This window comes from Tachypleus tridentatus, chromosome 9, assembly GCF_004210375.1.
Source record: "Tachypleus tridentatus isolate NWPU-2018 chromosome 9, ASM421037v1, whole genome shotgun sequence".
Lineage (NCBI taxonomy): Eukaryota > Metazoa > Arthropoda > Merostomata > Xiphosura > Limulidae > Tachypleus > Tachypleus tridentatus.
The window spans coordinates 151,123,219-151,138,935 of NC_134833.1; the positions used below are offsets into that span (position 1 = coordinate 151,123,219).

Sequence of the window (15,717 nt, forward strand, 5' to 3'; positions counted from 1 at the left end):
TGAACGATAGGCTTGCTCATGCGCAGTTAACGTGAAGTTTCTTAGCTGAAGACATTGTTAGTGGTGAGGTTCCTTCTCACGAAACTCTGTTAACGTAGAACTCTTTCGCTATGTCTATTTGTAACGTGAAAAGTATTCCTATAACACATTTTTTGCAGTGAGATCTGCTGATAAAATATATCACTGAAGCGATACTTTATGATAAAATACGCGGGTAACGTGAGACACGTTCACAAAATACATTGTTAGCGTGAGGCTTATTGCTCACGTTATTGTTGAAATAAAATAATAGCATTGTTAACATACGGCTTGCTGACGTAAAACATTATTGGAGTGGGACATATTTACGATACTTATTGTTGGAGCGGAAGTCTTCACAATATTCGTTGTTATTACGAGGCTTGTGTTTTTTTTTGAAGAAATATTTAAATATTAGGTTTGGTCACAGTTGTTATTGTTAACACAATATCTACTACAACACATTAAATAAAAAAGAGAAAGTACCATTAGTGACATAAGCTGGGCTGGAGCATGCCGGGAAGGAAGAGAATGTACGGGCGCAGGTGGACCGGAAGTGAGGAAGGGTGTAGCTGTGCCCTGGAGAGACAGGAAGTACAAGCATTTTTATGCATACATAAAACACAGAAAATATTTCCGAATAAAACAAGAAAAGCACATGTTGAACATGGAAAGACAAATTAATTACAGTACGTAACACAGTATTACGTTTCCTAAATGTTTATTTACTCGTACAGTGTTTTAAAAAATAAAATCGTCACACATCAGAAATTAAAACAAGAGCTTTCATGATGAACTTCAGAGTGATGATGAACAGGCCTGTGAGGGAAGAGTTAAACGGAACAGACTGTGAGGGAAGAGTTAAACAGTACAGACTGTGAGAGAAGAGTTAAACAGTACAGACTGTGAGGGAAGAGTTGAAATGCAAGGCAGTGAGGGAAGAGTTAAACAGAACAGACTGTGAGGGAAGAGTTAAACAGTACAGACTGTGAGGGAAGAGTTAAATAGTACAGACTGTGAGGGAAGAGTTGAACAGCAAGGCAGTGAGAGAAGAGTTAAACAGAACAGACTGTGAGAGAAGAGTTAAACAGAACAGACTGTGAGGGAAGAGTTAAACAGCACAGACAGTTTATTGTCAAACACGTGTCTGAAACTTATAATCTCTTTGTTATTCACACCTTATAAACAACCACCGCTAACCATCACAAGTTTTTAGGATGTTCTACTGTTGTTGAAAACGCCAACTATGAGGAACGCACGCACACACAGGCGAATACGTAAAACAGTGACATTACAAAGTTTTCAAAACAACCAGGTACGAAACTCAGGAACAGAGAGAGAAAACTCGACAGTGCGGTTGGAAGTCAAAACTCATCCATATCGAAGTGTAAGATTTTCGAAACATTTTCTTCGACCAGCTGAACAAAGTGGGGAACACGCTAACGCCACCTCTCGGCAGAGAGGATTAAAATATAAAGACGTTGTGCGTGTGTGAAATAAAACAAAATGAGGGCTTTTTAGAGAAACTAGCAAAGCTACGTTTCGTGATGCGAGGGGTCCATTAAAGCACATGATTTAAAAACTTCAAAAATCGATAAGAAGTGGAAAACCCCGGACATGAGTTCGATCATTAAAAGAACAGGACTTCGATTTGACCAGATAACGGTTCGTCAAGTTAATTTCGTCTGCCACGTTTAGTCCAATAGGCGTTCGTTTTGCAAATGTATTTTGAACTTGAATGCTTCCTCGCAGCTACTTATTATTACAATTGGCTTTGTGCAATAATCTGTGCTTGATATATTCAATATGTGCTTCACGATACCCGAAACAAGAGTGTCTGAAGCTCTGAAAAATAAATGTTTTCTAATACTCAAGACATTCGAAGGACATATCAACGTTGGAGAGACTAGAGTCGCATTTGTACCAATACACAAACTAAGACATTCAGAATTCTGGCCACTGGTAACACACGCGCAAATTGTTCTCTCTATTGAGAGTTTTTACCGCTGAAACCAGCTATTCAACTTAGGTTCATCTCTGAGGAGAGACTACGGATGTTTAACTATTCTGAATACATGCAGATTCTTCAATATAATCAGGAAGAAAGGACCGTCTTTCTTGTACACACACGATTTCCATAGGTCGCTGAAAGGTGAATTTACCTTCACTTTCGGACGGGATCTAATCCGTATGAATAACTCATTCAACTCGTTCCTCTGAAGAATAGGGGAAACAGACGTGTTTTATGAAGTGTCAACAACGTGTTTCCATACGCGTGCAGATAGGCTTGAAAAGATGTCTTTGCAAAATAAACCTTTATTTCAAAGCAGGAAACAGAGGCATCTCATTGATAGCCCGGGGTGTGTAGAACTGTATTACGTACACAACATGCGAGAAGAGAAAGGGACAACCAACTCGCTAGAAGCCGGAGTCCTCCGGGAAAAGTTTCAGGCTTCGTTGTGGTCCGCTGGGTGCGAAAGTCCATTATATCATGCCGTGAAAACCCAACGTAGTCATTACAAAAATAAACAGCTTTAGTGAATAGACCTCGATGTAACAGATGATAGATGACACAGTAAAGCAGCAATGTAGTGTACATACGTAGAAGCTACACTGTATTAGAAAAGAGGAGGATTGGAAAGCTACGGTTTTCTTTTGACCGCGGGCTTCTGTCATTCGTAAAGATTACAAAAAGGGAGGTCTCTCCCCCCCCCTCTATCACTGAAAGCGAAAACTTCAAAGATCTTGTGTTATAATATAAATCCATATTAGAAGACCTCTTAAAAACATGGAGGTCCATAATTTCTCTTGTTTATGGTTATTTCTGTTTTCTTCCCCAACAAGGGGGCATACGAAAGGAGACAAGGTTAGCTACTGCTTCTATACTGCGAAAAGTTGAGTGGTACGCTTCCCCCCAAATCCGGTTTAAGAATTTCTTGGAGCTTTGCCCATAAAGTTACGAACCAGCACAATCTGATTGAAAATATAATGTAACCTGACTAACAGTGTTAATAGATAACAACAATGTAACCTGACAGCTATACTGTAATATGGAAGCAAGAATATAGCGTAACTATTAACATGTTAGTAGATAATTATGATACAAGTTGATTATTTACCTTATAACGTCGCACCAAGGACTTAATCTGACTGTGAAAATCTAAATATATCATAATATTTGATTATTTACTCTACAACTTGGGATAAAGAATCCGACCCCAACAATGTTATTAGATAGTAACGGTAAAACCTGACTATTTACGACATGAAGCAGAGAACCAGATCTAAAATGTCACTTAGTAATTACAATCATATAACCTGATAGTTAAAATGTGACAGCAGTAACATATTCTGACTGTAACACTATGTGGTAATAATATATGAACTAAAAGTTACAATGTTAAGTGACAACAACATAGTCTGACTGTAACACTACATGGTAATAATATAAACTGAAAGTCAGATTAAAGTGACAACAACATAGCCAGACAGTAACAGTTACATGGTAATAATATAAACTGAAAGTCAGATGTAAAGTGACAACAACATAGTCTGACTGTAACAGTTACATGGTAATAATATAAACTGAAAGTCATATGTAAAGTGACAACAACATAGTCTGACTGTAACACTACATGGTAATCATATAAACTGAAAGTCATATGTAAAGTGACAACAACATAGTCTGACTGTAACACTACATGGTAATAATATAAACTGAAAGTTACGACGTAAAGTGACAACAACATAGTCTGACTGTAACACTACATGGTAATAATATAAACTGAAAGTTACGATGTAAAGTGACAACAACATAGCCTGACTGTAACACTACATGGTAATAATATAAACTGTAAGTTACGACGTAAAGTGACAACAACATAGCCTGACTGTAACACTACATGGTAATAATATAAACTGTAAGTTACGACGTAAAGTGACAACAACATAGTATGACTGTAACACTACATGGTAATAATATAAACTGTAAGTTACGACGTAAAGTGACAACAACATAGCCTGACTGTAACACTACATGGTAATAATATAAACTGTAAGTTACGACGTAAAGTGACAACAACATAGCCTGACTGTAACACTACATGGTAATAATATAAACTGTAAGTTACGACGTAAAGTGACAACAACATAGCCTGACTGCAACACTACATGGTAATAATATAAACTGTAAGTTACGACGTAAAGTGACAACAACATAGTATGACTGTAACAGTTGCATGATAATAATATAAACTGTAAGTTACGACGTAAAGTGACAGCAACATAGCCTGACTGTAACACTACATGGTAATAATATAAACTGTAAGTTACGACGTAAAGTGACAACAACATAGTTTGACTGTAACAGTTGCATGGTAATCATATAAACTGAAAGTCATATGTAAAGTGACAACAACATAGCCTGACTGTAACACTACATGGTAATCATATAAACTGAAAGTCATATGTAAAGTGACAACAACATAGTCTGACTGTAACACTACATGGTAATAATATAAACTGAAAGTTACGACGTAAAGTGACAACAACATAGTCTGACTGTAACACTACATGGTAATAATATAAACTGAAAGTTACGATGTAAAGTGACAACAACATAGCCTGACTGTAACACTACATGGTAATAATATAAACTGTAAGTTACGACGTAAAGTGACAACAACATAGTATGACTGTAACACTACATGGTAATAATATAAACTGAAAGTTACGATGTAAAGTGACAACAACATAGCCTGACTGTAACACTACATGGTAATAATATAAACTCTAAGTTACGACGTAAAGTGACAACAACATAGTATGACTGTAACACTACATGGTAATAATATAAACTGTAAGTTACGACGTAAAGTGACAACAACATAGCCTGACTGTAACACTACATGGTAATAATATAAACTGTAAGTTACGACGTAAAGTGACAACAACATAGCCTGACTGTAACACTACATGGTAATAATATAAACTGTAAGTTACGACGTAAAGTGACAACAACATAGCCTGACTGTAACACTACATGGTAATAATATAAACTGTAAGTTACGACGTAAAGTGACAACAACATAGTATGACTGTAACAGTTGCATGATAATAATATAAACTGTAAGTTACGACGTAAAGTGACAACAACATAGCCTGACTGTAACACTACATGGTAATAATATAAACTGTAAGTTACGACGTAAAGTGACAACAACATAGTTTGACTGTAACAGTTGCATGGTAATCATATAAACTGAAAGTCATATGTAAAGTGACAACAACATAGTCTGACTGTAACACTACATGGTAATAATATAAACTGTAAGTTACGACGTAAAGTGACAACAACATAGCCTGACTGTAACAGTTACGTGGTAATAATATAAACTGTAAGTTACGACGTAAAGTGACAACAACATAGTCTGACTGTAACAGTTACATGGTAATAATATAAACTGAAAGTTAAAAGACAACCTGATCTAACGGAGTTATGTCATAATAACAGTGTAACACGATACGCATCTGTAGACATTTGGTTCAATGGTCGACAACTGGCTACTGTAGCAACACAAATACAAAGACCGACGTGTTCACAGCACCTCACAGTAGCTTAGCCATTCTGCTAACTTGACGAAAGTACATGTAGAAATTGAGATGAAAGGTGGAAGCCGACAGTAATACCACCTTATTGAAAGTTATTACGAAAACCTAAGAAGTTTTAGTTAAACTTACATGCAAGTTTCTATATTTCCCTGAGTCTAAAGCGAGTGACTGGATGGGAGTGCTGCGAACTCTTAGCCTACACCCGCAAAACCGAACAGTATGATTTTACAGTCACTCTTATAACATATCAACGGGTCTAAAGTGTGAAGCGACATTCTTGGAAGTTATGAACCCTTGGATCCACGCTCTGACAAGTTTCTCAATGGGCTACGCTCGGTTCCATTCTTCTTGCGGGGGGGTGGAGTGACATTCCTACATCTATAGTACAGAACTGTTCTATATACATAAAGCATTCATAGTTTTTATTTGTGCAATAAACAGACAAATTATATTCATTTATTAGAGGCGGGTATTAAACCCGAAATCGTCGTTTCATTTTTATATCATTAACTAGCGGTAGGCCTCCGTATTGAATAAGTAGGTAATTTTGAGTGGTACAACATTCAGTCGAAAGAGTCGACCATGAACTGGTGAAATCACTCATTTTCCAATGTAAAATAAGTGATGGACCCCAGCAGTGATTAATTATAATATTGTCCTTTGTTTCTTGTAATCAGAAAAAAAACTGTTTTCGTTTCCTATGTAATCAGAAACGTCCTGAACCTAAAATTAAGCACAAAGATACACAATGGGCTATCTGTGCTCTGCCCACCACGTGTATCAAAACTTGGTTTCTAGTGGCGTGTGTTGTCACATATACCGCTTTGCCACTAGAGGGCGAAACATGTTGAAAACAAACAATGGGGTTAGTCTTGGGTTCAGATAAACAAAACATAAATATATCACCTCACCCACAACCCTGTTTTGTAGTTAGCTATTCCATTGAACCTAATATCGCTCACAACGTGTTGTGTTCGTCCTCATTCGGCCCGCCATGGCCAGGTGGGTTAGGGCGTGCGACTCGTAATCCGAGGGTCGCGGGTTCGAATCCCGGTCGCACCAAACATGCTCGCCCTCCCAGCCGTGGGGGCGTCAAAAACAAACAAATCGTCCTCATTTCTGAAGACAAACACACCGGACTCTAGTATCGGTTTGGTTTGGTTTGAATTTCGTACAAAGCTACACGAGGGCTATCCGCGTTAGCCGTCCCTAATTTAGCAGTGTAAGACCAGAGGGAAGGCAGCTAGTCATCACCACCCACCGCTACCTCTTGGGCTACTCTTTTATCAACGACAGTGGGATTGACCTAATATTATAACGCCCCCACGGCTGAAAGGGCGTGCATGTTTGGTAGGACGGGGATTTGAACCCGCGACCCTCGGATTACAAGTCGAACGTCTTAACCACCTGGCTATGCCGGGTCTCTAATATCGTTTTTAGTGTCTATCTGTAAAACTCGCTATATCTTGTAACAGTCCAGGGAGAACAGAGAGAAAAATAGAAATAATGCAAGCAGTGACGTTTGGTGGTTTACACCAGAACTGCAGGTTACAAAAAAAATTAGTTAATTTTCATGTTTACATGCTCGTGCTCGTCTAACATTCTAACAGAAAAAAAAGAAAGAAAAGAAAAGACACTCGACGGTCACGTTGCACAGACCTGCAAAAAAAATCGCGTGCGGTGACAGTATCAATCTTAAGTCACGTGACTGATGTGTCACTGAAGCAGAAACCTGATATATGTATATTTGCATGGACGTCGAAGTCAATTTCTCACTCTATTAACTAAATCTCTTATACTGCTGGTGGGTCAGGTCCAGTTAGGTATGCATCCCTGTCCAATTAAAAACCTAACGTCAAATATTCGAAGTAAAGAAAAGTCTGATGTTCAATTATCTTTTCTGAGGGTAACGCCAGCGGTACATTAATGGAACGTAGCTTAACTTTAAGAAAATACCTAAAAGACGCAAGCAGCGTCAAAATAAGGATTCGAAGCGATAAACGAACAGTTTATGTTCGCTCTTAAACGGCAGGAGTTTTGGTTTCAGTAGCCGCAAAGCGACACAACAGGCCATCTGCACTGTATCGAAACCCAAAATGTTAGCTTTCTAAACCCTTAAACGTACCATTGAATTTCACAAGCGAGGCTAAAATACGAAAGTTATAACAGCAAAGTTGCGTTATTTGTTTGCGGTTAAGCACAAACTTACGCAATTATCTATCTGTGCTTTTTCCACCGCAGGTATTAAAACTCAATTTTTAGTGGTATAAGCCCTCAGACTTACACCGAGCCACGGGGAAGCACTTCTGCAAGGCCGCTAGTGACGTAATTAAGAACAAAATTCTTAGAACAAATACTTTGCAAGTTTTTCACATATTTGTCGATTTTGTCTTTTAAAGTTTAGCCTTGTAACTTCTCTTGAATTCAAGCTTTAATACCCGCTTTCATTAGATTTTTCGTGTGTTAAACAGCAGCACAACTAATTAAAGTTTAGCTTGTTTGTTGTTAATCACAAGGCAACATAATAAGCTATATGTTATTCGTATGCTATTGGTATCGAAACCCCAATTTTTAACGTCGTAAGCCTGATTACGTACCGCTGAGCCCCTGGGAGAGAATTGCGTAAAGGAAGCTAGTCGCAGTTGTAGAGAATACTTTATTTGTTTGTTTTTGGAATTTCGAGCAAAGCTACACGAGGGCTATCTGTGCTAGCCGTCCTTGATTTAGCAGGGTAAGACTAGAGGAAAGGCAGCTAGTCATCACCACCCACCGCCACCTCTTGGGCTACTCTTTTACCAACGAATAGAGGGATTGATCGTAACATAATAACGCTCCTACGGCTGAAAGGGCGAGCATGTTTGGTGCGACGGGGATTCGAATCCGCGACCCTCAGACTACGAGTCGAACGCCTTAACCCACCAAGCCATGCCGTGTTTTGCAGAGAATGCTTTATTCAAAATCATTAGTACAATACCTGTAGATTGTGCCCGAAGTTTCTCTGAAAACAAAAATAAACATCACACTATGCAACTCTAGATCTTGATGGTGACCTGAACTTTCTAATTAACTCTGTTTGTTTCTGAATGTTTCAAAATGTGAACAGTTTAAAAAACTGGCTGCGTTTATCTCTCTTGTTGAACCACTTTATCATCTATAAGAATATAACATATTTTGTCCTACTGTATAAAACATTCATTATTATCTTCTCCGTGATGCAAATCTTAATTAATTGATTGGCTTATCGATTTGTTGTAATACCGATCACTGCCGGTGGAGTCCGTGTAGTACATCGTATTGATTGAGTGACCCTCACAAAATATATTTTTCCCTGTTACAACTCTTGAGTTCGTGTAAATAACAGATGAAAACAATGAGTTAAACTACTCATTTGCTATATAAAATTCATATGGAACATCAGCGGTAATTAGTGTTATTAACTGTGGCCCGGCATGACCAAGCGTGTTAAGGCGTGCAACTCGTAATCCGAGGGTCGCGGGTTCGCATCCCAGTCGCGCCAAACATGCTCGCCTTTTCAGCCGTGGAGGCGTTATAATGTGACGGTCAATCCCACTATTCGTTGGTAAAAGAGTAGCCCAAGAGTTGGCGGTGGGTAGTGATGACTAGCTGCCTTCCCTCTAGTCTTACGCTGCTAAATTAGGGACGGCTAGCACAGATAGCCCTCGAGTAGCTTTGTGCGAAATTCCAAAACAAACAAACAAAGTTATTAACTGCATTATTCATATCCTGTGTACACATGTGTTGCTCATATCACATCAGAGATTACATGATCAAGAAATACCCAAAACCAACTTGCATGAACCATACGTTTTATTTAGAAACATGTTTAAAAAATTTCATGTGGGTCCAACGTGTAATTCTAGGGTTAAAAGCCTGAAGAGTTAAATATTAGGCGCACATGCAAAAAAAGAAAGAATACTTACAAAACATTTCGAAGACATATAAACTATTAATAAGCATTGTATAATTGTTGCATTGTATAATTGTTGGGTTTCTTTGTTCGTTGTTAAGTACAACACAACGTAATGTGGTATCTGTGCCGTGCTTTCCATAGGTATCGAAACCATATCTTTAACGTTATAAACTTTAAGATTTATTGTTGAAGCACTGGGAGTTCCAGATAGATAAAAATATATACTTTTCTGAACCACAGAGTTCTGAACAATTCGGTTTTCTAAAACATAGATGTTTTAAAGAAATAGAGCTAACGTTTAATGATACGCAATAAGTACCTTACGATAAAGCTGTTTCCAGACTAAAAATACAATAAATTGTTTCTTTCAGTTGCTAAGTTACTGGATAATAATTATAAAGTATCGTGAAACTGGAAATTTGTTTTTTAAATTTCGCGCAAAGCTACACGAGGGCTGTCTTCGCTAGCCGTCGAAAATTTAGCAGTGTGAAACCAAAGAAAAGGCAACTAGTTATCACCACCTACTTTTACCAACGAATAGCGGGATTTGCCGTCACATTATAATGCCTCCTTATGCTGTGTTTGGTGTGACGGAAATTCGAACCTGCGACCCTTAGATTACGACTCGAGCGTCCTAACCACTTAGCCTAAACTGGCAACAGTCTCACTTACCGTACATGTTTTGGAGTTTTACGATATTTGATTTTACACAACAAGTTAACAATGAAATAAAATATAATACTTACTTACAGAGTTACTTTCATGTAGGTAAGTTTCGATACCCGTGGTGGGCATAATATAGGTAGCTCATTGTTTAATTTTTTGTTTATTTCTTTAATAAATCCGTGTTACAAAACCTTACACGAGTGTAGTCCTGATTCTAATCCAATTTTAAGTTTCAGTGTTGTTACTGACGGACTTTTATTCCTATAAAACGTGGCATTCTTTTGGTAGACAAAAAACAAGACAAGTGTGTACCGCAAAATTATTGCCCGAATTCGGCGCCCTTACCACTAATTGTTACACAGTTAAAGCCTACATTGGAAATGCTGGTGGTTCCTTGAACGTGGTTCACTCCCAGTTCGTGGATGATCTCTCTTAATAAAGCCACAAAAATGTTAGACTCACTTGACAAGCATCTAAATCGGTCAACAAAAGCTGTTCCATAATGGAACTCGCCACCCTCGCTTTTATTGGCTATTTTCCATTCAACTCATCCCCCCTTCCAGGCATTGGGTTCGTCATTTATGGGGGTGGTGGCCATGGCCTCGTGTTTGTCCATCCCTAATAACTGTCACGAGCAAATGGACGACAGTGACCAGATTCCAACAACCCAGAGGAACTTGTTGACCTGCCCACGGTTTTCACACTAACGTAACCAGTCCACTCCCAGTTGCGCCACCTATAACAGAGAAACTGCCCCACAATTTCCTGCTTAAACTAGTATGTCTTGAGAACCTGTAATACAGCAGGAAGCAACTTTATTGTATGTAGCTTTTTTTTTTGTTTTTTAATGTGCGACACTGTCTGGCCACCGAGAAACTACAAGATTTAAATGTTGTTCTTACAACAGGCAACACAGGTAGTTCATGCAAGAAAACTACTCGATAATAGTACTTTTCCTATACCTAACATAAGTGATGGTTTGTTTGTTTGATTTTAAATTTCGCGCAAAGCTTCACGAGGGATATCTATGCTAGCCCTCCTTAATTTTGCAGTGTAAGACTCGAGGGAAGGCAGATGGTCATCACCACCCACCGCCAACTCTTTTACCAACGATTAGTGGGAATGACCATCACAAGGGCGAGCATGTTTGGTACGACGGAGAACCGAACCCACGACCCTCAGATTACGAGTCGAACGCCTTAACTCACCTGGCCATGCCGGGCTCCCGCCAACTGTTGGGTTACTCTTTTGCTAACGAATAGTGTGATTGACAGTCACTTATAACGCCCCCACGCCTGAAAGGGCGAGTATATTTGGTGTGACAGAGATTCGAACCCGCGATTCTCGGGTTACGAGTCGAGTGCTTTAACCACCTGGCCATGCCTGGGCCTTTTATACCTGACTAAAATTGTTCAAAGTGAAGACGCAGAAACAAGCAACAAACAAAGAGCTTACATGAATGTGTCTCCCGTGAGTTAAGTCTAAATGAGCACTAACCTTAGCTACCAGAGAAACATTCGATACCTGCCAAATAATTTTTTCTTTCATTACGCGCTAAGTACTCTCTTATGCATGATTGTACGTACACGTGTATATAAACAATCTCCACTGCTACCGAACATCACCTTCTCAGCCAGAGTATGGCTGTAAGTTATGAAAGAAATAACCAGACGTTAACCCATCCATGATGACAAAACCATATATTTTTTTTTCAAGGTTGACTCAACTCTCCCACATCTTCGTTCACGAATAGGACGTCAACTGTATTTCGAAGGTGGTAATCTGGTGATTGGTAAATCCTTTTATTAGACGGGAGTTTCATTCGCACCATCCTTATAACAACGACCTGTACAGGCATTGGTTAGTGCTGAATGTTTTATGACATCTGTTACAACACCTGGCAAAAGCTGTTTATTACCATAAACGTAATGATACAACAGCTACATTTATAATGATACAACAGCTATAGTTATCTTCACTTAATTATCTCGTGTTCTCAGAGGTTCCTACAACTAGATTTTATCAGTTTCACTTAGTTATCTCGTGTTCAGATCTCAATGCTGTTCTCAGACGTTCCCCCCAACTTATCAGCTTTACTCAACGATCTCATGTTCAGTCCTCAGTTTTGTCCTCCAACTAGATTTCATCAGATTCAGTTAGTTATCTTGTGTTCAGACCTTAATATTGTTTATAGAGGTTCCTTCAACTAGATTTTATCAGTTTTAGTTCATCAGACGTTCAGTCCTCGTAGTTATCAGACGTTTTTCTAATTAAATTTCAACAGAATATTCTGGTTAAGTTTCAGTTAGCAAGGAGAATGTATACGCTTTGTTTGTTTCTTTAAAACAAAACCAGACTGGGCTATCTTCTGTGTTCTCCATGGGGAATCGAACCCTGGATTTTAGTGATTTTAAGTCCGTAAACTTATCACTGACTCACCGGCAATGTTGTGTACACAAAACTACAAGTTCTCGTGAAGCATATATGTGAATTTATCAAACATTTTTGACCCCTAAAGCTTTAAACTGACACTGATTGGATTTTGTATTTATATTACAAACCCTAATGCACGTAAGCACGAATACATATAACAATTTCCAACATTTAAGTCCAGGCAACAGTTTCGCTAAGAAAACTTTCACCATTCCACCTTGTAGTTTGTACTCTATATTTATTTGTTTATACGTGCAACGTTTTTTGCTGTGTTTGTGCAGTTGTTTGTAACTGTACGAAAGTATTGAGGTCATATCGTAATTTGCACGTGTACTTGCTTGTCATTCAACGAATAACACGACGCGAGGTGAGACATTTAGCGTAGCAGAAGTAGGCTCAACTCTTGCAATATAAACGGTTTGTGCGATCATTAGGTTTGCTCGAACCCAATACACGAAAGCCGACATTATATTGAAGAAGAAAAAACAACTGACGGAACACTTAAAATATCTTGACCTTTCTTATGATTAAAAACAATTCTACACGGCCTAAAAAAAAAAAAAACCCAACACTTCCACTTAAACAACAAGAAGAAGAAAACAAACTCATCAGGCCGACACGCAGACAAATTGACGTGACCATAGAAATGTCTGTTATTGTTTGTTCGGCGAGTGGTCACAGGTGTTGGCGAGGGCTCATCTAGTAGCTTACACTGTTGCCCTGGTAACGTCGGTGGATATAGTTACTCCATCAGCCTGACCAACTCCTCGCAAGGAGAACAATGTGACCGTTTGTCTCGTGCATGTGGTTTACTTTACCAGCTGCGTTAGCGACAGACACGAAGGCTGGTGGCACGTGTTAAACTCCGTACCAAACACGAAATAAGGGCGGTAACCATATACAAAGTATCATGGCTGTTACCGATTCATCAATTATTGCTCTACCTGTATAAAGAATTTCAGCTGGTCGGGCGGGGATAACCTAGTCCAGCTTTTCCATGGAAAGATAATAAGTGATGACTAAGTGACGTCAGAAAGTCACATGATTCAAAATCGCTCTGGGCAAACACCTGTATATTATATATAACACGTTCTACCCCACCCCCATCTAACTGCAAGTTTTTGTTCTTGGATTTTACAGTGATGTCTGTATTTCAACCAAGACATAATTATCCTCACCCCTTAAGGTGTGAGGAGGGAAGATATGGGTATTGAAATCTGTTTGTCTGTCTCTGTTTATGTGTTTATCTTGAAAAGTAATAAACTAAATATGTACGGAAAACTTTTGCAAGACGGAAAGTTATTAAAGGATAGTCCTTCCTAACTTTGGTCCGGATCCAGAGCTGGATTCTGGATTACTTTGAAGCATTTTTTTTTCTTTTATAATGGGAAGAGAGGGTATTTTCACTGATATGGGTTAATAGGTCTGTAAAGTAAGATCCGATTTGTAACACGGTAGGGCTAAGGCATGGTACAGAAACTTTCTCATTATTATTTATGTTGAAGTGAAACAAGGGGTCTAGAAGGTAGGACGTTTTACAGTTCTTGTCTTGAAAAGGTATAAGCTGATTTTCAAGGCGCCACACTTTGTCGAGGAGGGGGGAAGGTATGTGATGGGCCAGATTAGATATTGGGTCGAGGACTTTGCTGACGAGATATGGAGATCACGAGTTTATTGGACGCGATGGATTATTTTGTTTGTTTGTATTTTGATTTCGCGCAAAGCTACACGACGGCTATCTGCGCTAGCCGTCTCTAATTCAGCTGTGTAAGACTAGAGGGAAGGCAGCTAGTCATCACCACCTACCGCCATCTCTTGGGCTACTCTTTTACCAACGAATAGTGGGATTGACTCACATTATAATGACTCCACGGCTGAAAGGGCGAGCATGTATGGTATGATGAGGATACGAACCCGCGACCCTCGGATTACTAGTCGAGCGCCTTAACCACCTGGCCATGCCGGCCGGGCCTTGGACGCAATGGTTAAGATGGCTATAGCTCATCTCGTGCTCTCCTGATATTTAGTGGATTTCATCAGTAATGTCCTCCAGTGGCACATCGATATGTTTACGGACTCACACCGCTAAAAACCGGGTTGCGATACCCGTGGTGAGCAGAGGACAGGTAGCTCATTGTGTGGCTTTGTGCTTAATTCTAAAGAAACAAACAATTGATCAGTAATGTTTGCTACTTTTACTGATATATTCGTGATATAATAATTAAAGTGCTGGAATGCCTCGAATGACAAAAAAAAAAAATAAATAAAAGAAGATATTTATAGCTAAACTGCGCGAGGCGTTTGTTGTTGTTTCTTTGAAATATAGTAGGGAAAACAATATACACGTATTTTAATATTTCATAACTTTTCTGATACTTCGTTCGGACGTTTCTCCATAACTGTACAGCTCCAATGGCAGGGTGAGACTAAATCAACAAAACACGAACTTAGTTAGGCATCAAATGGAATTCTTTTACCTGTTGTCCCCTGGTGAATCCAAGATTAACAAACACACACACAAAAAACAGGTTTCGATACCCACTGTGGGCAGAAAATAGAGAGCCCATTGTAAGGCTTTGCACTTAAACAACAAAGAGGAAACATTTAGCCCTCAAATTACCTGGTACCATCAGTGGCACAGCGACATGTCTGCGGACTTATAACGCTAGAATCCGGATTTCGATACCCGTGCTGTGCAGAGGATAGATGGCTCATTGTGTAGCTTTGTGCTTAACAGCAGTAATTTATTAATAATTCAAATTACCTACTCAAATTAACCTCCATTGAAGCACTTCATAAAATACAGTATAGAATTGTTCTAAGTTCTCTAAGGATATCTGTAAATTTGTTTTGGATAAACAGGCCTCCTCTAATAGTTTGGACATTGATTCGTTATGTACAAATGTATCTTTAAATGAAGTAATTGGGCGAAGTCGTAACTCAGTTTTCTAAACTTTAAAATAGCCTAGTGGAAAAGTGTGATCGACTGGCAATCTCCAGGTTCGAATCCTCATTACGAACACGCTTGCCATTTCTAAACGTTGATGGTGGGTAGTGAT

At 38.9% G+C, this 15,717-nt stretch overlaps 1 protein-coding gene across 2 annotated transcripts in view; it reads right to left on the reverse strand.

Annotated features, from left to right (window-relative positions):
* LOC143226656 (BCL11 transcription factor A-like) overlaps nucleotides 1-15,717 on the reverse strand; it is a 116,648-nt gene that overhangs the window by 59,040 nt on the left and 41,891 nt on the right. The window contains exon 2 of one of the 2 annotated variants that reach the window (XM_076457890.1): nucleotides 505-597. The exons of the other annotated variant lie outside the window; for it this stretch is intronic. Coding sequence (XP_076314005.1) covers nucleotides 505-597 — 93 coding nt within the window. The remainder of the gene's footprint in view (nucleotides 1-504; nucleotides 598-15,717) is intronic. 2 annotated transcript variants of the gene reach the window in all.